The following is a 23,275-nucleotide window of genomic DNA, read 5'->3' as shown; positions in this document are numbered from 1 at the left end:
GCCGCTCCCACCAACCCTCCTACTCATCCCCCTCCACCTTGCAATTGGCTGGTAATCTGTTACAGATGTGGGGAGTATGGTCACGCCCCAACCTGAAGGAACACCATGTTGGCAATTCCCGGAATCCAAGGATCGTTATACCCAAGATTGCCCCATGCAACGGGCATCCACCTCAACTAACTTCACCTTTCAAGGAGCCCCAGCCACCCACTTGGTCTCAGCGGTAACAACACCAACCACACTTCCTCCACTGTACCTACCCCATCTTATCCCACCCTTGGAGTGTCCCCCACTCCTGTACCATCTGTCTAGGTGAATCTGTCCAGGTGAACCCACCAACAGCCACAGTGGTTACCCGTGCACAGAAGAAGGCCATGCCGAATGCAAACCCTTCAAAGGATGAGCAAAAAGATGCCATTGTCCCGGTCCCCCATTAAACTATGTCAACTCCCTACTATCCCCAATGCAATGGTTTAGTGGAAAAGACTAATGGTTTACTTTGTGGATCTTTAGCTAAGCTAGTGGATGCTAAAAAGAGGAATCAGGTCGTTCAGGCCTAGCTCCCGACCCTGACAAGATTGTCTCCATCCTTAGGTTTCCCCCTCCCATGAATTCCAAAGGATCCCAAATTTTTGTGGGGCATAATGGTTACCACCGTCGCTTCATAGATATGTATGCAGATGTGTCTCTCCCTCTCCCTCTGACCCACCTAGTCAAACCATCTTATTCCACTGGTCCACCTCAGAGTCTACTGCCTTTGCTTATCTCAAAAAGTGTCTCACAGAAGCCCCCATCCTCATTACACCAGATTGGACAGTGATCTTCCATGTCCACACAGATGCCAGTCTTACTATTGTTTGTGTAGTCCTCACCCAACCTAGTCAGGAGTACAAAATGGATCCATCTACTATGCCAATCATCTCCTCACCCCGGCTGAACAAAACTATAGTACCACTGAGCGGGAAGGCCCGGCCATTTTTATGCCTTCCAAAAGTTTTGACATTATCTTTTGGGCACTCATTTTGTCATCATTTCCGATCACCATGCCCGCAAGTACCTTCTCAACAAACCAGAGGTGGCTGGTTGTGTTTGGAGATGGTTGCTTCTGTTCCAAGAGTTTTATTTTGACTTTCTACTCTGGCCAGGCAAATATCACGTCATGGTGGATCATCTCTCCTGCATTGACGCTGCTCCCACGTGTATTGATGAGACGATCTCCCTGATAGTGTTCTTTTTAAAGTGGATGCTGCTTCAGGCTGGTACGGGGATGTTCTTGCCTTGCTCTTTACAGGCCAATATCCACATGATGCAAGTCCCAAGGACAAACAAAGGCTTCTGGATAAGAGCCGACCATTCCAGCTCATAGCCAGTCAACTTTACAAGGCTGATCGCGATGGTGTTCTCCAGTCCCCACCACGAAGTGCCCCACCTGGTGGAGGATGCTCAGGAAGAACCAGGTGGTGGGTACTATCTAGGACACATCTTAGGCACCCTCTTGTTTTAGCACGACAACCATGTTCAAGGATTCCATTCAGTTTGCTAAGTCTTGTGACACCTATCAACGGTGTTGTCCCAAACCCACCCGAACCACCCTCTCCACATATCCTTTGACTGGTCACTATTTGAGTGGTGGGGTATCGACTTCGTGGGACCCATCGATCCAGTGGCCCAACCCAATCGGCGCAAATACATCCTGGTGGGTACTGATTATGCCACTAAATGGGCTGAAGCCATAGCTGCCAAGGATTGCACGGCTAACACAATGGCTCAATTCTTATATGAGCACATTCTCATCAGGTCTGGCTGTCCCTTGGAAATTACTAGTCACAGGGGCTCTCATTTTGTCAGTGAAATCATCACCATCTTACTTGCCCAGCACCAGATTTTTCATCAGAAGTCTTGTTCTTAATATCCTCGGGCAAATGGCCAAGCCGAAAGCACCAACAAAGTGCTCTGTCACTCACTCCGGAGGTTGTGCCATCAACAACCTCATCACTGGTCGGAAGTGCTTCTAGACACTTTGTGGGCTTACCACACCACCTTCAAAGCGACCACATGGCACAATCCCTTTTAGCTGGTTTATGGTTTGGAAGTCATCCTGCCCTTTGAATTTAACAATGGGTCGTATCGGTAGGTTCCCACTGCCCAGATGCCATTTCCAATACTGCTAATGTGCTCTGACTGACAATCTTGGATGAAACTCGGGAATTGGCCAATCAAGCTCTGGAGGTGGAGCAGAATAGACAGAAGGTTTGACAAGACCGCCATGTCAGGAAACCCAAGTGCAGTGAAGTCCAATTGTCCCTGGTGTACCACCAAGCTTGGTATCTAAAACGGGCTAAGAAGCTTGTCCCCGTGTGGGAGGGACCCTTCCAGATCCTTGAGATCCTTCCCCATGGCGCTGTCCAGCTCCATACATTGGACGGTCGCCCGCTTCTTTGATCAATGACCCAGGCACATCTCTCTAGAAAGAAATAAAGAAAAACCCCCTAACCCCTCCAACCCAGCTTGCCACTCATCCCCCCTCACACCCCTCCACCGTCCCACTTGGCCCCTTTCACTTTTCAGCATCTCTTTCATACTTGCCAGGGTGCCTACGTCATGAGGTAGGGTCATGCTTGCCTACATGCTATTTATGGTCGCCTCCGATCTCACAATCGTCCACCCCCCCCCCCCCCCCCCTTGGTCACTTTTCATACTCGCCACCTCCTTGCTCAGATTAGGCAGTGGGGCTCCTCCTTTCTCTTGTGGTTTTTGGGAGGGAGGATCAGAAAGTGGGCGAGGCTGTTCTCACGTGGGTCCTCACTATGGGCAAAACCCTCTAGCATGGGGACATCAGTCATGCACGCTACGATTGCTTTCTTATGGGACGGTGCTGTTGACATGACCGCAGTGTGTGTCTATCCCATTTTTGGTAATTGACAGACTAACCAAAGTTGCCCATCTAATTCCAGTGAAAGAAACATACACTGCAATGGATGTTGCCAGAGTTTTTGCATCCTTCTCTTCGGCCACCACGCTTTCTTCTTCTCCATCATCTTTGCATAGGGTCGTGGACATGAGTTCCTTCTCCCGCTCTGCTAGCTCCTCCTTCACGGCCACCAGCACAGCAGCAGAGGGGGGGGGGCGCTACCATAGCTTCTCGTACTCATCGATAAGCGTAGCCCACGGTGATTCGAGCCACATGGTGTACAATTGAAAATGAGCTTGATAAGGCTGGTCGTAGCTTCTCATACTTGTTGATAAGGGTAGCCATGTCAATTCGTGCCACATGGTGGAGTTGAGTTTTAGCTTGACAAAGCTGGTCACATAGGACATGTACTGCAGTCCGTTGTTACTCACACCATAGTGGAGTGTTGGAGGCTGCGATCCAATCTCCAAGAGACCTGGCCGATCCCATGCTCAAGGCGCCCCATGATACATGCGGTCAGGCCTCCAACATGTGGCCATTGGGTAAACGGATTAGAGGTTCCATACCAGAGGGTGCCGAAGCCGCTCCTCTAAGGCCACTGCAGCTATCTATTTGAGGGCTGGTCTAAGATAATCCCAAGCTCAAAGTAAGCTGGTTGCAAATCTGTTCTCAAAAGCTGGACTAAAACTGCGGGCTCGCATCTTTGTGAAGATCCATTTGGTACTCTACGGCCAAGGGCCCCCAAGACTCGGAGTGCAGATTGAAATCCAGGCCAATAGGAAATCCTTCCAGGACTCACCACCGGAAGGAGTCCTCTAACAATCAGCTTGCCCAGCAGGGCACGACTCTAAATAGCAGGGTCAATGAGGCCTAGCCCCCCTCTACAACGTGGCTGAATGATCACTCTCCATGCCACCTTGGCCCTAGCAAGCCTCCCGTCACTACCCGCCCATAAGAAGTTATGGATCAATTGCTGTACTTGGCCAATACATGCCCGAGAGAAGGCCTAGCATGAAGTGATGTATCACATGGTGGCAAGAAGTACCTGGTTTGCCACCACCACTCTGCCTGCTAGGGAGAGCCTCGCCAAACTCCAATATAAAAGCTTCTTCCGAATACTCAGTAGAAGCGGGGCGAGTTGCTACTCGGGGGAGAGATCAATGCCAACCAGGCAACCAAGATAACGAACTGGAGCGCCACTCGCGATCCACTAGCAAGCCTCAAATGGGCACCAAGTTGGAGCGGGGGTTGAGCCTACCCAAAAACCACATGACTTGTGCCAGTTGATCTGTGCTCCTGATGCGCGGTAGAAAATCTGGATCGCCTCTGTGAATCTCTGGAGATTCCCCACATCTCCTAAAAGGAAAGCTGCTATGTCGTCTGCAAACTCTGAGTCAAGCAACTCCTCTTGCGTGCGGAGGGGAAGACGCAATCCCTGAAGCCTGATCGCCTGGGCTAAGAGGAAACCACTCATGACCTCGGCGACAAATAGGAAGAGGTAAGGTGCCAAAGGACAGCCCTGCCGAACCGAGCGGGAAAGGGAAAATCTGTCGCCACGGGCTCCCTGAATGAGAAACTGGCTATGTGAGGCTGAGTAAAGTCCTGAGACTCCATGAATCCACTCCATGGGGAATCCCATCTGGCTCATTGTGCCCTCCAAAAAGCTCCAATCCACCCTATCATAAGCTTTCTCAAAGTCTAGGAGTAGCATAATGATGTCTTGTTGCCGCATTGTGGCCGAAGCTGTCGCCTCTCCCAGAAGGTAAAGATGTTGTCCAGAATGCTCCAATCCTGAACAAAGCGAGTCTGAGTGTCATGGATCAAGTCTGGGAGAAAAGTTTGAAGTCTCCTACTGATAGCCTTGGCCAAGATCTTATAGGTGGTCCCTAGAAGAGTGATGGGTCTCGGTTGCCAGATCTCCAATCTGTCACACCACCCTCCTTGGGAATCAAGTGAATCAAGTCCTCTGAGATTCTCTCTGGCATGGCACCTGTGATCGTAATCTCATTGAAGGCAGCTAGAAGGCCGCCTTCCATGAGGTCCCAATGACCAAGAAAGAACGAGACTGGAAGCCCATCCGCCCCAAGCATTTTCCCATTTTCCCCTGGGGAGTGTCGCCAGTGCCTCCGTCAACTCCTCAGCAGTGAATGGTGTGAACAATAAGGACCGAAGAGAAGGGGGAACCACCTCCCTCATGTGCCACCAAACCCTCTCGTGCGCGTCCACCACCTGTGGAGAAAATGGGGCACCAGTGAGAAGAGATCGAAAAAGTCCGTGGCGATGGCTCGCACATGGGAGGGATCTTAAACAATAGCTCCATCTTGGCCATGCAACTTGCTAATGCCGTCTCTCCTCCTGTGGGGTCCGGCTATCTCAAAGAAATCCCCTGTGTGACTGTGTCACAGGCCCAAGTCCATAATGAAGCCCTGCCATGATAACTGTACTCCACCCTCCTCTCCTTGATGATCTAATCTCCATGCGGGTGGCAGCGAGCTGAATCTCAATCCACTAGCTATCGGAGGATCTCTCCTGAAGCCACTGTAAAGAGGCTAGACTCCTCTTCTGTTCCCGGAATCCCTTCAATTGGCTCTGGGTTGCCTCCTACAAGAAACTGTTGATCTCCCCTAGGCCCACATCCAATGTGCACGCAGTAGAGCCTAAGATAAAGTCCAATCCCGCCCATATCTGCTCTATCCTACTGCATATCTCGGGGTCTTGAATGAGGCTGTCCGGAATCCTAGAGCTCGCATGCCTTTCATGCCTCCAAGGGTCTTCTAAGGATAGAATAACCAGCGTGTGGTCAGAAAAAGTAGTGCATGCTAGGATACCGATCATGCCCCCACGGCTGCAAGCCCACTCATCAACATAAAACCTGTCTGTGCTCCTCCTCTCCGATCTCAAGAAGCTAAGACTCCCAAGGCTATGCCCAAACTCTGGAAGATGCCAAGGGTCCTGTCCCTTGAGTACTAGAATCATCTCCTCTCAGGCCGAATACTCTGCTCCTGAGACTCTGGTCATGCCACCTCCAAGTCTATCCTCTGCTACCTCTGTCATGTTGAAGTCACCGCCCAAGCACCAAAAAATCAACTTGGGGAGGGCCTGCTGGACTGTGCTCTAAAAGAGGGCTCTACCTGCAACGGCGTTCGGAGCATAAACATTGAGGAAGCCAACACTATCATGTCCGATCAATATGGTAATCCACTGTGCACTCCTCGGGACTATGACTCTTGAGCCTGTTACCTGCCGGAAAAAGCTGCTCACTACAGAAACACACACACCTCCCTGCGTCCCTGAGGGACCGAAGGATGGAGACCAGAAAGTATGACTCCTGCGTGGAAGAATCTTCCTGCATCGGCGGGTGCACCCCTCAAAAAGGTGATGCTCCTGGACGAATAGAATGTTGGTGGGTCCCCCAACTATGGCTCTCTGAAGCTCGCCTCTAAGGACACCTTGTCTCTACAAGCACTGAGACCTCCCTAAACCCTGAATGTTCCATGAGACAATCCGCATATCAATCTTTGTGTAAAGATCCTGGGGGCCCCACCTAGGGACTCTGGTGGGAGAGCCCTCACTGGGGAGGCAACAATGGTCATCTCAACCAGCTCAAAAAAGCGGTGAATCAAGCGGCGGATGGAACTTGCCGGCTGCCTCCCCGGCTGGGGGGCGACGGGAGTGCTCTGCAGAGGCAGATGGGTGGTTGGGGGGGGGGGGGAGGGCTCTGATGAGGAGGACGGGGCAGAGTGAATTGTTGCAGGTAGAGTTGGTGTCGAGGATAGAGGAGGGGGAGGGGGAGGAGGCGGCGAGGGAGGCTGGAGTGGCCAGAGAGGGGTGCTGTTGTGAGAGATCCATCGGAGAGGTAGGCTGTTGGGAGGGACCCGCCGGGGGCTTAGAGAGGTCAGCCGGCCTCACAAGGCACTGAGGCCCGGGGGGGGGGGGGGGGGGGGGGGGGGGGGGGCGGGCCGCATTGATCTCAACGAGGGATCGGCCGCCAAACTGATGGGGCCGGAGGGGCTGCTCCGTGACTAGAGGGGGCGCGTCACCAACGGGAAGGTGCTGAGATAAATGCTCAAAATGGTTCTCTGACAAAACCGAATCCTCTTGAGCTCCACCAGCCTAGCGCGCGCGGCGGCAGCGCTCGGCTGGCGGCCCGGGCATGGGCCAACCGTCCGCCACTCACCAGAAGTTGGGTCATCTGTAGTAGTCAAGGCATACTTGCCTCTCTCTTTGCCCCCTGGTGAGGATCTCTAGCCTCGCTTCCTGATTAGCAACATATGAACTTTTTTTGTCACATGAAGCATACACCAAAAATTGGTGATATTGTATTAATCTATTCAACATTCTTTTTCTCACATGAAGCAAACACCAAAAATGACAGGTAAGGATATGGTGATACTGTACTAAGCTATTCAACTTTTGTGCAGGTTGATGAGTTCAAAGCAAAATATGAAGCTACATTAGGAGAAGACAAGGCACTGGATCGGAACTTCAAGAAAGAGTTTTCGGATTGTGGGGAGCTCATTCCAATTCTTCACAGGCATTTTCGAAAACGAAAACCCCAAGTAACAAAGTGCGTTGCGTACTGTTGTTGTAATTTTACATGAGCTTTCTTTCCTTGCACAAGGAAGCAGTTGTGAACTGCTGGATGTCTATCTTTTCTTGTAGAATTTATTCCAAAAGTGCTCCAAAGCAATCCCCTAGGCTGTCAATCTCAGAAAAGAGAAAATCTGTACAAAGTCGAGGGAAAGGTCCTCCTAGGAACTCTGTAAGTAATTGAAACTGTGATTATTTTTAAAAAAATGGAACCAATGTATCAGCACACACCTTGGAAAACAAAGAAGAAAAGATGATGTATTGTTATCTTCTTTTGTTTCAAGCATTCGCTGTTCATAACATTTTGTGCAACTCTGAACTACAAAAATAGTTTTAATATGGCACATTATAATGAAAATTTCATGAAAAATCACTTGTTGATTTTCTTTTTTTTTTAATGAGCTTTTGAAAAGCTCTTGTTGATGCTGTTTTTCTTTATCTTTTAAATAAGCTTTTTGTTTCTCTCACACATTGAATCCAGGTTCGATACTCTCTAAGCTTTGGCAAGCCTCCAATTCAGACAGACCCCTTCAATGAAAGGCCTGAGGTATAACAAAAATACCAAGTCTAAAAATCTTCTACATAATAAAAAGTTTTGATTTTGATTTTGATTTTTTTTCCATGATAATTGACTGCTCTTGAGTTCCCAATACCCCAATCTTATCTGTTTCGTTTAAATGTGCCATTTACTCTTCTTTTCTTTTTTCAGAAAAGAGACTTCTATAAAGTAAGATAAATTCATACAAGGGGTGATAGGGAGATCTCAACCAATCAGGGGCACTATGCTGCAGCCTGCCATAAGCCCTGTAGGAGTGGAGGAGAAGAAAATACCATGGTTCCACACTCTCATAAATCTTCTGTGTTTTGTTTCTGCAGCTCTAGAAGATCCGGCCCAGATGGCCAAAAGAGTGAACGATGTCACTCCATATACTCCAAATACATTGGGTATCATAAACATGAATACCCTCAAAGAGCTCTAAGCTTCTGGTCTTGCAGATATGCCATAAGCCCTGTAGGAGTGGAGGAGAAGAAAATGCCATGGTTCCACTCTCTCATAAATCTTCTGCATTTTGTTTCCTCAGCTCTAGAAGAGTCGGGCCCAAATGGCCAAAAGAGTGAACGATGTCACTCCATATACTCCAAACACATTGGGTGTCATAAACATGAATACCCTCAAAGGGCTCTGAGCTTCTAGTCTTGCAGATATGCCACACTGTGATGCTAGCAAGAATCTCCCATTTGGTGTCTATAGTCAGCAGGTGGTGTGTATCGTAAACTGTTGGAACAGGAGAGCAAGCTAACTCTAGGTGCAGAAAGGAAAGATGGCAAACATAATGAAATGGAAATGAAGGAAATGAAAGCAATGAACAAGTACTTACATGTAGACCAAGATGAACAAGTAATGAAGGAAATGAAGGAAATGAAAGCAATGAACAAGTACTTACATGTAGACCAAGATAGCTTGATTTGATTCATGTGACACATAAGAAAGTACATCACTCTTATAGAGTGAACACACACACTCAAGTACCATATGCTTATGGGATAACTCCCGAAGTGACACGTGGCACTCTCTCACACAAAGACTCATAAACTAGTTCCTAGTACACACTAGAACACACTCTTTGACTATGATTTCTCCAACATCCCTCCTCAGAGCAAAGAGTGTGAGACCGAATACACAAGGAGTAAACCGATCCCCCCTCCACCGCAATACTGCAAAGAGCCAGTCCAACTGACCAACACCTCCCGTGTGTCAGTGACTACTCAGTCAGCTTGCGACCGGCAGTGAGAACCATCACTCGTCACCTCCCTCTTACTCTGAACTGGGTGTCAACACATCATATCAAAGTAAAAACAATACACATTTTTGGGGGACAACCCAAGGCAGAGGACCCTTATTGACCATCACACATCACACTGTTTATTTCATCCATTTTATGTATATGCAAGGGCAGAGCACCCATACACACATAGAATAAATCAGAAACAATAATCTTTGTCCTCCTCATCGAGGGTGACATGGGCAGAAAGTGCATGATCTTCGAGAAGCTCGTCTGGTGGTTCATCAACAATAAGATTAGCATGGTGTTGTTCTTGTTCTTTCTCCTTCTTCTTGAAGCAATTGGCTTCAATATGACCTTTCCGCTTACAGTATCTGCAAATGTTCTTGTTGGCTTTCCATCTTCTGGTGGAGATAAGCGCCTCTTCAGTGCTTGAGGTCAAGGATGTAGAAGTGGTTTCCTTGTTCCGGCGGTCTTTCTCAATGAGAAGAGCAACCAAGTCATCATATGTAGTAGCGGCCAGGCGTAATACTTCAATGGTCTGATCAAAGTGAGAAATGCCTTGCATGCTTTTGATTAGTACTACCATCTTGTCCTCATCATCTAGAGAACACTTCAAACTTGGTAAGTGTTGAACAAGAGAATTAAATTTAGAGAGATAATCACTTAGCTCTTCATTGTCTTGCATTGAAGCTCATAAAACTTCAATTTCAGAAAAACTTTGGAATTAGTGACCTTGTCACCAAAGATGCTCTCCAATCGATGCCAGATCTCCTTATCCGTGGATGTAAAGTTGACGTGATGAATGAGAGAGTCCGCCAAGCAAAGACCAATGAGGGCAATGGCTTTTGCATTTTGCTGCAAATTTTTCTTTGTGGCTGATCAAGTGCATGAATTGTGTCGTTTTCAACAACTTCCCAAACTCCCTCACACATAACTAGCAGCTGCATCTTGGTTTGCCATGTGGGAAAACCTTCCCCCTTGAACTTATCCATGAACAATGTACTAGAAGATAGCGAAGTCAGGACTCAAATCTGAACTGAAAACTTACTGTTTTTGCAATGGAATTTAGCTCAACAAACTTGATGATGCAGCAGATGGGTAGGAAGTTTTAGCTTCATGTGAAAGCCCCCTTATCTGTGGCGAAGTGTGAAGCCAAGAAATAAGAACCTTATCCCAAACAAATGGCTGAGCTAGCTATATGGATAACGCCTCATCACTTGCTCGCCATCTCTTCTGCCATTGCAACAAAGCCCGCTCTGCTTAGGAGATGCAGGTTCTGACACCCCTCCGTGATCAAGATCCTGGCTGTTAGCACAACCGCGGAGCAGCACAGTGAAGAAGGGCGCGCATGGGGTTCAGCGGGCGGGAGACGACGCCTTAGCTGGTTGGGTGGGTGGAGAAACGGCTGCGCAATGGCAGCGGTGGATCTCTCCACAGTAGCGCCACCTGGTTGTGTAGCGTTCAGCAAAAGCTGCGCTTCACCAGAGTGGAACCATGATGATCGATGAGCCGCAGTAGACAGAGGATAGCTCGCTAGCTCTGCTATGATGGTCTGCAGCAGCAACGAGCGCCAGCAACGGTTCTTCACACAGCCGCGAAGGAGAGGATGAGGATGAGGATGAAGCTATGGATGTGGATGAAGCTATGAGGATGAGGATGAAGCAATGGATGTGGAGCCAATTGGAGATGGACAACCAAAGGAGGAAGACCAACTTCCATTTGTGGGTTGGCCTTCACCCCCAAGGGTTGCCCATGGAGAAGCATGGCTCTAATACCATGTTGGAACAGGAGAGCAAGCTAACACTAGGTGCAGAAAGGAAAGATGGCAAACATAATGAAATGAAAATGAAGGAAACGAAAGCGATGAACATTAGATAGCTTGATTTGATTGATGTGACACATAAGAAAGTACATCACTCTTATAGAGTGAACACACACTCAAGTACCATAGGCTTATGGGATAACTCCCAAAGTGACACGTGGCACTCTCTCACACAAAGACTCATAAACTAGTTCCTAGTACACACTAGAACACACTCTTTGACTATGATTTCTCCAACAGGAACTGGGGGGTATCCTGAACTAAACATCTCTAAGCTATGCCCCTACACACAAGTATAACAAGATCTTCTCTCCTACCCTCAAAAAGAAGCTGTGGGCCAAACTGAGTCTCCTCATAGGGTTAGCCGCATCAGTCCATTCCCACTCACCAAGGTCCCAATGTAGATATTTGATAGGGCATCCACCACATAGCCATAGGCGCCACGAAGCATGAGTAACCATCACTGGGGAGGGGTCAGTATACCAACGCTTCCTAGAGTGACCCACTACTCTCACTACAGATCACAAAGCCAGGTGTGATCACCTATACATCACAAATCTCCATCCGCCATCCAGGCTTAATGGAATAGAAGGCAACAGCCTCTTCCTCCTCTAGCTTCAGAAATTCCAACACATGAAAGGGCACGCCTATCCCAGGAAAAATCCCCAACCACAAGTGATGATACTCATCTAAAAATGTACCGGTAATCCAATTGTTAGGTATAGCTGCATCAATCTATGCAATCCATCGGTGACTCCCTCTCTAAAATGTTGGGTAGATGGCTCTCTTTGATCATCTGGAAGTATTAAGATTCTTCCAATCAAGTACTGTCGTTGCGCATCTCTCCCAGCCTGGCCCACTACATATACCCTGTTGCACCCAGGGATCTGCCAAGATCATCTCTCATAAAGTCATTCGACATAATGGGCTGCCTGTCAACCTCGTCTACTGAGCTTGGGGGCCTATGACGTAAAAATGCCCACGTACTTCTCCAAGCCCGGATGATGGAAGAAACCAGTGGGGAGGATGGCGAGCGGTAATCTGCCTTGAAGAAAATAAAATGAATGTTGTGCCTCCGCTCTTAGGGAAGGAATGCTCTAACCACCAACTTGCAAAGCAGAGCTTTGCACTAGATCTCTGGATCAATGATGTTCAATCCCCCTTCATGCTTGGGAAGGATAATAGTTTCCCAAGAAAATCTGGCCCTAGTATCGGATGTGCCATCAAGGCCTGACCATAAGAAGTTGTGGATCACCCTCCGTCACAGATCTCTAATGCATCTACGGTCATAACACCAACAAGAAGTGACATACCATGCTTTGGCAAGAAACACTTGGTTTACCACTAGGGCTCTAGACGATAGATCGAGCTTCCTGGAGCTCCAATGAAGGATCTTTTTCTTTATGCTCATGAGCAAAGGGGAAAATTGCTGGGCAGGTATAATGTCTATCCTGACGCAGTATCCAAGATATCTGGCAGTGTGTCCTCTCTCAATCCATGTGAAGCCAACACACGTGTCTCAATCAATCCTCTCAAGGTCACCGACTCAAAATCCGACAAACTTATGGCCAATTTATAAAGGTCCCTGCTGCTAGACAAAACTCTTTCAATTAGTCGGAAATGAGCAAAGACATGAGTAAGATGCCTCAAGAAACGTCACTGTATTGTCATCCAACTCAGAGCTCAATAGCTCCTCCTCTGTGCACAGTGGCAATCTCAATCCAACAGGGTAGCTAAGGGGCATCCCTACCATACAGAGTGAGAGATCTGGAAGCACTCACCTTGACCTCCACGAGCAAGCACAGTGCTGTGAGCCTCCCAATAAAGGCAAGACACCTGTGATCCAATCTTGAGAAAATCCCATGCGTGAGAGAGTACCCTCTAAGAAGTCCCAATCCACTTTGTCATAGGCTTTCTCAAAATCAAGTAGCAAGATTGCCAAGGTCTGATTCCTTGCCTTGGCCCACTCTACCGCCTCCCAAAGGAAAAGTTGTTATCAAAGATGATTCTTCCTTGGAGGAATCCATTGTGTGTGCCATGAATGACTATCTGTAACACTGGATGCAATCTCATTCTCACTGCCTTGGCAATAATTTTGTATGCAGTCCCAAGCAATATGATAGGCCTCCACTGGGCAATGTTAGTCTTATCACCATCCTTAGGGATGAGGTGGATAAGACCCTTCGTAAGAAAATGAGGCATGGAGCCTGTGTTCCACGTATCCTGGAATGCCAAGTAACCTCATCTCCAATGTCATCCCAAAAACTCATGAAAAATGTGGGAGAGAGGCCATCCCCAGGACATTTACCGTATGGTAATGCCTGAATCGCATGTCTAAGCTCATCTATCATAAAACAGCATCATATAATGCACACACGTCATCCAAAATTAGCCTAGGCAGGGACTCCCAAACCTTCTGTTGTGCCCTATCGCTTTGAGGTTAGTGAGCCTCTGCAGATAACAAGCGGCAGTAAAAATCAGAGGCAATCCTCCTGACCATGTCAGGTTCTATGTGGAGCACGAGTATCTTTGATTGAGTGATGTGCTTACATTTATCGTGTGATAAAACTAGCCCTTGTGGTGTGCTATCAAGAGGATTACATTCTTGCAGCAGATATAAATGTATGACAAAAGGCATTTTTCTTTAGACATAATACGTGTGTGTGTGCATGCCTTACATTCATGCGCATGTGTGTGTGCGCGCGCATGTAGACATTCGCACCCGTGCATGAGCGCGTGTGTCCAGATGGGTGTGTGCATGTGTGCGCGTGGATGATATGTCTGTGTGTGCGTGAGGCGTGCATGCATGTCTGACTATTTGTGTGTGCGTGTGCGCACACGTGTGACAGTGTGGGTTCGTGCGCGAGTGCTGTGGGGCTGTTGGGCAGGCAGGCAAGCAAGCATGTGCATGTGTTCCTTTTTGTGGCTTTTCAGAACTGTAGTCTTACTCCCTACTGTTTTGACAGGAAATCGACGTAGATGTCTGGAACAGGCTTTTATCCGCACGCAGTAGAAAAATTATGAAAGAGGATGAAGTAAGGACCATGACCGAAATCATGACAAAAATGAATGATTATATGAATCGCCTTGTTGGTCAAGATGACCTCAATCGGAAGAAGATTGAGAGGGCTCTAAGAACTTTGGCTGGTAAAATGATTCTGATTGCCTATAATGAATGGGTTATTCTATCCAAAGGTCTAGGGGAATAGATGTTGCTGCAAATGTACATGGTTGTGTAATCTCAAAGTGTTTGAATGCTGTTAAAAATGTAATTCAGGTTTTACATTTTCTTATACAGTGGCAATCATCTTTTACATTCTCCAGAGTTTCGAGAAAAGAGAGAAAAAAAGAGGAGAAATTTGGCACTTCTATTGCACATAAAGCAAGGACTTGTAGAAGTCGAGCTGGATCCGCTAGCAGGAGATTATGTTGATGCTGCATTGCTTCCAAGAGCATTGATTGAAGAATTCAATGATGTCATACTAAGAGAAGCCAATCTAAAGGTCCGTACTAATTATGTCATTGTAGAGGAAGTTATGCAAAGAACTTATCTTCACCTTAAACAAACAAACAGCTATGCTTCACTTACACCCCATAACAAGCATGCTATCCTTGTACTTGAAAATCTTCGATTATCCACTATCATATATAAAAGATCATACTTTCAGGTCAAGATTTTGATCGGAATGAAGGATTTCAAAAGAGGGATTTATGAGATACAGTGGGACATTGAGAGACTACAGATGTTGGAGAAGATATTGATTGACAAGATCCGCTACATTCAACTACTTCGGAACACAAAAGGTAATTCCATCCAGTTTTATCCTACATGGTAGCCTAAGAGAGAAATAGGGAAATCTTCAGGCTTTCTACTGCCCGAATTTCATTCATCAGGCAAAGCTCAGAAAATGCCATTGGGACCTCTTCTAAATTGCACCCTGCAATGGCAAGGCTAATATGTCTTCCATCAGTTTTTTTTTTTTCTTTGAGTAGATTCTTTTGTAGTCGCAATTCGGTATTCGTCCAGAGGCAGCTTGGTCTTCATGCCAAAGGCATTACAACTTTGACCGCAAAGTTGCCACAATACCAACAGGGACCTGCGGGATTCCAACTCGGGACCTCCCCTTCCCAAGTCACAAGCCCACACTCCTAGGCTACATGAAGTCTTCCATCAGTTAAGGTGGAGATTGGAGTGTTGTGTTGTTATGTTGTAGCAGGACCGGGCTGGCTGGGCACACAAAGGAGTGGATGCTTCTCTTTGGACAACATGTCCCAGAGTCACGGCAAACAGACTAACACACTAAAGCTTTCTCACACATTGAACAATAAAGACAAAATAACAAGACACACTGGAGTGTACAATAGTCAGAACACATTCCATTAATCTCTCATCACTGTTACAGGGCTAATCACTGCACCGTGCAGACTCCGGTCACAGTGAGGTAGGCCGGTATAGACTCTGCAAAGAAGCCAAATAGGAGACACTTGGTGTAGCACTTCCGAAAGGTACATCAATGACTCAATGCCAAATAGAGAGGCCTACTAGATCTAATCTGTGCTCTCCACTCTGGAGAATCCCTTTTAGCCTGGAGAATGGTTGGTGAAATCCAATAGGTGGTGCGGTGGTGATCATCTCCAAAAAACGGTGTGAGAGGAGGAGAAAATTACAATCAGAGAGAGTAAAAGGCAAAGAAAGAGAAGCGGTCCGATTAGAGAGAGAATAAAGGGCGATGAAATAGAAGATGAGGCGATGAGAGAGAATTTTGGCGAGAGGAGGAGAAAAGAAGTGATGGAAGAGAAAATTTTTAAAAAAAACAATGAGGGGAAGAGAGGAGCAATGAGAGAGGAGAGAAAGGGAAGATTTTTTCCTTGTCTTTACCGCCACTGTTGCTTGCAAGCACCGATTGGTGTTCTCCCTGCTCGGCGATCTTGCCTATGAGGTAGCCTTAACATAAGCCTTGCCTGTCGCCCAATACCTATTTGCCCAACCTTCATGCTATCACCGCCCGAAGAGGTTGGGGCCATGAGAGAGAGGGCAAAAAGGGGGAGCGATGAAAGAGGAGGAAAGGGGTCATGAGGAAGTGCAGAAAGGGGAAGCTAAGGTGGTGTTTTTTTATAAATAATATTGAAAATAATAAATGCTAACAAAATTTAAAAATGGAAGGTGAAGACGTGAAAGGATGGTAGATTTTATTTTTTATTTTTAAGGGTAAATTTTCCTCTCCATCCCATCACCCACCTTATCCACCTTCCCGCTTACCTTTTAGCTCCTCTCATTCACATTTAGTGTCCAATGATAATGGCAGTGGCATGGTCCCCACCAAGAAAATCTGTGATCTAGACTGAGAAAGCAGTGCAAAAGAGCCCCAAGGTAGATCTCCAGATCCTGTGAGTAACCTTGCATCCCCAAATACGATGTTGGACAGTCTTAGAAGCCATCGAAAATCTAGGGCAAGATAGGTCCGCACCAAAGATAGCTCTCCACTGATTGATAGGAAGTCCGCCATGTAAAACCACCAAGAGAAATGGGATGCCTGGTTTGTCCTATAAGAGTGCATCGATGTCAAAATCTCATCTGAATATCAATGGAGTAATCCCAATGTGGCTTGAGGGTAGGAATTTTCTTCTTTTTTTTTCAGAAAGAGACTTCTATTAAGTATGAGAAAAACATACAACAATCACAGCTATAAGCCGGAAAAGAATAGAATCACCCCAATATGTAAGGTGATTTCCAACCACTGATGAGCATCATGATGCCATGTAAGACCTGTGGTACTAAAGGAAAAGAAGATGCCATGGTCCCATTCCCGCATAAATATCACACGCTTCGCCTGCGCAGAACAAGAGGGCCCCTGAATGCGAGCCCAAGTAGCCATAAGAGTGTGGATGATATCACCCCATATAGTACTAATGCACTGAGACCCAAAAATCTGGACACCCTCAATAGCCTCCGTGCATCTAGCTCTCCAGATCTGCCATGCTGTAATACTGGCAATAATCTCCCAACTGGTGTCAATCCTCTGTCTAGGGGGTGTATAATCAAAGTAAGGAACATCCTGCAATAAACCATGCTGGGCAATACCTCTACGAATGAAAATAGCAGAATCTGTACCAATGCCCTCATAAAAAAGCTGCGGACCGGACTGGGAGAGCCAAGCAACTGCCCCCCAAGTCACATGCATGGCTCGGCCACTCAATTTGCCCATAAGTTGGGCTACAGAACCCCAAATTTGTTGTGCAGTGCTGCATCCCCATAGACAATGTTGTACGGTCTCAGAATCTGCCGCACATCTAGGACAGGAAGGTGCTACACCAAAAACTGATCTCCACTGATTGGTGGGGAGACCACCATGTAAGAATAACCAAAAGAAATGAGAGATCTGGCTCCTTCTGTATGAGTGCCAAAGTCTATGCCAATATCTGCACTGTATCACTGGAGAAATATCATAGCTCTCCCAATGAGGCCTGAGAGTAGGGATCCTATGCATCTGTCGAGTGAGGAGAAGCCTGGCATTCGGAACAGTGAAACTGAAAAAGGAAGGCTTTTCAAAGGATCGAAGGCATCAATCCACTCCCACTCTCCTGGATCCCACTGAAGATATCTGATAGGACTACCACCATATAGCCACAAACACCAAGAGCCATGAGTCACTATCTGAGGAGAAGGGTCAATGAACCAGTGCTTCCCCAAGCGACCAACTATCCTCACTGGACTAAGCCTAGTATCTGGGATGATTTCCTCCATACTACATCTCCTCAATCTCCCACCAGGCATGATAGAATAAATGAGGCAATCTATATCCTCCTGGCCCGGGAGAGCAATGACTTGCAGAGGTATGCCTATCCTGGAAAAAACTCCCAGCCAACTTGGATGATAGTCTCTGTGAAAGGTCCCAGAAAGCCACTCATGCGGAATAGTTGCATCAATCTGATCAATACGAATGCGAGAGCCCCTAAGATGCTGAGTGGATGCAACTCTCCAATCCTCCAGAAGACTCTTAAAGGTCTTCCAAGCAAGAATTGTGTATGCACATCTCTCCCATCCTGACCATTGCATATAACGAGATGCACCAAGTAGCCGACCAGCCTCATCCCTAATGAACTCGTTCCACATAATAGGATGTCGGTCAGCCTCGTCCAAAGACCTAGGAAGCGGTTTCAGATTTCTCGCTCAGTACGATACATGCATGAAACTCCCTTGATCCATCTCTGAGAGAAGCCCATATGACTAAGAGTATCCTCAAGGAAGTCCCAATCCACTGTATCATAGGCCTTCTCAAAATCCAAGAGCAGAATGGCTAAGGGCTGATTGCTCGCTTTAGCCCATTCGACGGCCTCCCAAAACGAGAAAATGTTATCAAAGATGCTCCTGCCGTGTAAGAATCCATTCTGAGTATCATGAATAGCATCCTGCAAAATTGGCTGCAACTTGATGCTCACTGCCTTAGCAAGAATCTTATAGGCACCCCCAAGTAAGGTGAAAGGTCTCCACTGGCCAATCAATGTCTATTCCCCGCTCTTAGGAATAAGATAAATAAGCCCCTCGGTGAGAGAAGAAGGCATAGAACCTGTGTCCCACATCTCCTGCAAAGCCGATGTGATCTCACCCCCGATCTCATCCCAAAAAGTAATGAAAAAAACAGGGGAGAGGCCATCCTCCCCTGGACACTTACCATGAGGTAAGGCACGAAGAGCATGACTGAACTCCTACATAGAAAAAGGGGCATCCAGAGTGGCACACATCTCCTCAGTGATCAAATGTGGCAATGCATTCCAAACCTTCCTCTATGCCCTATGTCTCAAATCAAAATGCGGCTCAGCACTAAGAAGCTGGCAATAGAAATCGGTTAACCATAAGAGGATCTGAGTGAAGAGTGCCATGTGAATCCTGCAATTGCCTGACACTATCTCTGGCATGAGATGGGCCGTGAGAAGCAAAGAAATGTTTGTTACATCTGCCACCCATCTGTGTCCAAAAGGATTCCTGGGCATGGAAACGGTACTCTGCGCACTGCTCAAGAGAGTGATGAAGTTCTGCTCTAACCCATTGAGCATGAGGATGTTTCTCGTGCTCTTTCTGCAAGGTAGCCAATCTACGTCTAATAGCCCTTTCTAAGTCCAAGGCCTCTTGCCTCTTAGACAAGGCACATGTGTGATAAAAGTCACTAATATCACAGAGAGCAGAGGCCAGGCTTTGAGAGGCCTGTAAGAAGTCATGAGATCTCCAAATATCAAGCATACAACGCGATAGCTCTGCATCTGAAAACAAATGATCAGGGATGCGTACATGGGGTGCTAATCCATGGCAATTCGGATCTCTAAGTAGGAATCTTCTGAATCTGCCCAAGTAGCAACAATCTGACACTCCGTATAGTGTAATTGGAGAAAGGCAAACTCTTCAAAGGGTTGGTTGCATCAATCCACTTCTACTCACCAGGATCCCAATGAAGAAATCTGATGGAGCATCCTCCATACAACCAAAGGCAACAAGATCCTTGAATCACAAACTTAGGGAGGGGCTCAATAGACCAATGCTTCCGTGAGCGACCCACTACTCTCACAGGACATGACAATATTCAGAATGAACTCCCTAGTAACGCATCTCACCAATCTCCATCATGCCAGGATAGTGTAGAATACTGTCTCCCTCCTGATCATAGTCCCGCATGGCTAGTACCTGTAGCAGTACACTTGTCATGGAGAAAGCACCCAGCCATCTAGGGTGATACTCATGTAGTTCTGGTTTCTAATGCTTATTAATTTATGACACTTGTGAACACACATGCACTGGCCACATGTAGGATATGCACAACTTGCTGATCCAAAAAAGAAACTTTTTTTAATCAATTTCTAGCTCCATTCTTCTGCAGCTCTCCAAATGCTGATTAAAAACGGAGAGGACATGGTGAATATATCAGAGAATTCAGCACTCGAAAGCAGGTAAAAGCATAACCTCATGGCATACTCCTTTATTTTCAAAGCAATACGGTTAACATCAAGATGCCTTTTGTCAAAAGCGTTGGATCCTTAAAATTTTCAGGCTGGAACACATGAAGAGTTTGCATGATAAAGGGATCCAAGAAAAGAGAGTACATTTGGAGCAGTTGCAAAACAAAGTTAAGCTACTTCAAACAAGAAACTCGAATAGCCAGGAGAAGGCTTCAGCTCTATACCAGCAATATGTTTTTCAGGCAAGGCTGTGCCAAAAATCAAGTAAGTTCAAAAGGGAGTATCATACAAGGCTGTTGTGCCTTTCTTTAAAGAGTCAATAATAGGTCACCTCCTATTTTTTTCCTTTTTGTTTCTTTTCTTAGGTGAATCTAAATGAAAATTGATCTTTAAATGCGTTGACAGAACAAACCCCCCCCCCCCCCCCTCCCAGTCCAAAAAAAGGTAAGAGAAGCTAACTTTCATTGTTTTGCTTGAAAGTTTTCCAACTGTATGTTTTTGAGGACTTTGATTGGCACTGAACTCTCTCTATTCACTTATTAGAAGACCCGTTCTGTTTACGAAACAAAGTAGAAGCATTGTGGGAGCTTGTTAGCAACATGTGGCTGTTATTTTTTGGGGGGTGGAGGGTGTTCATGTTATTGCCTCGTGTAGTTTTTCTAACTTTGGCATTCCCGACCCTAAGCTGGCTGCTGAAAGGTGCATCATGCGGTAAGGTGACAAGACTATAAAATGCTCTAGCACTTTTCCACTTCATCAGTGATTCCTCTCCTCTGCTATACCTTGTATCCCTTTTTGTCCGAGCATTCTTCACTCTGCCATCCAAGCCAGCTACTGCAGAGCTCAGTGAGAAGGGATATATGTCATGATGATGAAGATGAGGATGATGATGATTAGTAAAATTAATGAAAATAAGAGCCCCCTTCTTGTGTTTCTTTTTTCTCCTCTCCTTCTCTTCACGTATAGTGCTGGGCTCAATGATGCTAGTTTTTTTAATTAAAAAAAAAGCTGCGCTGCTGAGTCGGAGCTTCTTTAGAACCTCACTTGTGATGCGGCTGCTGCTAGTCTGCGCTACTGAGCTCAAAAGAGTCCCTTTGCTCCAAAGAGTCCTCCTCAGACATCAAGAATGCCCAACTGCATCTCTGTGTTTGCTCAGGCTGCTTGCACTAAATGCAATAGTGAAGGCAATGAAGTTGCTAAAGTTTGGTGAGCTAAGCCTCCCTTTGCACTCAAGTGAGTGATGGCTTCCCCTACCTGCATGATAAGAGAGTCATTCTTTTTGTTGTAGAATAGGCTCCTAATGATTTCATGTGAATTGATATTGACGTAGAAAATCTTCTTATTAGTCTCCCTACTAAAGGCACCATAGACCCCTTATTGAGCCAGTGCAAACATTATGTCTGACTCTCGCGAACACGGTGTTGGTCACACCACACTACAAGAAATGGACATCTCCATGATGAGTAAGCTTTTTTTTCTTATCAGTCTTTGGGTTTCAGTGTATTCATTGATTTTACAATCAGAATGCAAGCACATGTGTTCTTGCTGAATATGAGCTAGAAGTATCAGCTTCTGATTGTTGTGTCTCTGGAGCATAGTTTTTTACTGATGAGGCCATCTTGTGCTATCCATCAGATATTTGGGCTTTTCTGGACCTCAGCCTGCAGCACAGAGCAGAGACCCTTACAACTCTCATATGGATGATTTGTGAGCATGGTCATGGTGCAGAGGCAGAGAAGTAGGAAGCCATGTGTAAGGAGGGGAGGCTTAGAGGCAGGCTTGTAGCACTTCATAGCAAGGATGAGAGACACTCAGGAGGAGAGATCTCTAGATCAGTGAGAGATCAGACCTTGATAGAGAGGAGCAAGAGCAATTATTGAAGTACAACACAGAGTATAGATATGAAATGTGCCTCAAGGGAAGGCCCTTATACCCTCTCATGTGTTTGGTATTCTTTTGGATCAAACATCAAAGGGGATGTCCTGGATATTCCGGGATAGAGATGCTTTCTATGCTCTTTGATGGCCTTAATCATATTCTGGTTTTGTATGTGTTGTCCACTGATATATTTCTTATTATAATGGTTAACTTTGTCTACTGATATATTTCTTATTATAATGGTTAACTTTGTCTACTGATATATTTCCTATAATGGTTAACTTTGATTCATGTTTTGACAAGGTGTTTTAAGTGATAACACTGGAATGCATGTATCTGCAGTGGGAAAGGAAAGCAATCAAGCTGCATTGAAGGAAAAAGAAAAATGCATTTTGGCAAAACAAAAGGTTCGAGACATAGGTAATAACCTCCATCTCTCATGAGGGTTTAATCTAAAGAAACCTTGAAGCCAATGTAAAAAGAGTCCAAAGTACCATTAAACTTTTAAAAAAAAAAATAGCCACAGGCTTTGATTAAAAGTGCATCTTTTCTTTAAAATCTTTTTGACTTTTACCGTCGAATTCGATCCATGGCGTAGATTGAATCTATGCTTGCATTTTTACACTTTTATTGTATGTAGTAAGATATACCTGCCCCTCAAGAACAATGTTAATGAAATCCATTTTACCTTGAACTTAATTTCACCCCAAATAAAAATAAAAATAAAGTGGTGAATTAGCTCTTCTGGTCATTAGTTACAAAACTTGTCATTAAAGGGAAATAAGGGTGTGATTTTGTAATGTGTTGATGCAGCTAAAGAACAAGCTCAGGTTATTTTGCAACTTGAGCAAAGTTGTGAAAACCTGAAGAAAAGAAGCTTCCCGATGCTTCCATGAACCTATTTATATCATGTATGTGGTGATTTATTAGAGATCATCAAAGCTAATTTTGCTGTCTGGTTGAGAAAAGAGGTCACTCATCTCTTTGAAGTCACATGCATATTGCCAGTAAAATTTTAGCTTAATTAGGATTTTTGGTTGGAAAGTTTGTTTGAAGTCACACATCATTGCACATTTCGTGCAATCTTGTCTTTTTTAAAGAAATAACTTAATGAATAAAATGAGTGCTTTTGTGCTAGACTTATGTAGTCATGCACGTCCATCTTATATCTTCACCCAACTTAATAAATTGATTAAGATTGAAAAATAGTTCTAATTTTATTTGGGATTAGGATGATGTGCACAAAAGCTTTTAATTTTAAGCATTAATAATTATTTGCTTTCTTCCCTTTAATCTATCATTAAGTGTTCAAATGAGGGGAAAAAAAGTTCGATGCTA

At 45.7% G+C, this 23,275-nt stretch overlaps 1 protein-coding gene across 8 annotated transcripts in view; it reads left to right on the top strand.

The window, feature by feature from the left end:
* Nucleotides 1–23,072, top strand: part of LOC147642333 (uncharacterized) — a 102,458-nt gene extending 79,386 nt beyond the window's left edge. For 6 of the 8 annotated variants that reach the window (XM_086805369.1, XM_086805335.1, XM_086805389.1 and 3 more), the window contains 10 exons: nucleotides 7,333–7,478; nucleotides 7,574–7,673; nucleotides 7,983–8,048; nucleotides 14,077–14,257; nucleotides 14,435–14,613; nucleotides 14,779–14,914; nucleotides 19,981–20,050; nucleotides 20,151–20,323; nucleotides 22,280–22,357; nucleotides 22,751–23,072. In XM_086805369.1, the coding sequence (XP_086661495.1) occupies nucleotides 7,333–7,478; nucleotides 7,574–7,673; nucleotides 7,983–8,048; nucleotides 14,077–14,257; nucleotides 14,435–14,613; nucleotides 14,779–14,914; nucleotides 19,981–20,050; nucleotides 20,151–20,323; nucleotides 22,280–22,357; nucleotides 22,751–22,833 (1,212 nt within the window). In that variant the 3' untranslated portion in view covers nucleotides 22,834–23,072. Of the gene's footprint in view, nucleotides 1–7,332; nucleotides 7,479–7,573; nucleotides 7,674–7,982; nucleotides 8,049–14,076; nucleotides 14,258–14,434; nucleotides 14,614–14,765; nucleotides 14,915–19,980; nucleotides 20,051–20,150; nucleotides 20,324–21,694; nucleotides 21,953–22,279; nucleotides 22,358–22,750 lie in introns of those variants that run through there. The other 2 variants (XR_015266995.1, XM_086805360.1) reach the window with 2 other exon arrangements.
* Nucleotides 23,073–23,275: the final 203 nt, after the last annotated feature.

The sequence above is a fragment of the Cibotium barometz genome, chromosome 1 (genome assembly GCF_041138505.1).
Source record: "Cibotium barometz isolate CiBa-2024 chromosome 1, ASM4113850v1, whole genome shotgun sequence".
NCBI classification, from domain to species: domain Eukaryota; kingdom Viridiplantae; phylum Streptophyta; class Polypodiopsida; order Cyatheales; family Cibotiaceae; genus Cibotium; species Cibotium barometz.
Note: the sequence above shows the minus strand (reverse complement) of the source record. Positions and strands in the feature narration are given on the sequence as shown.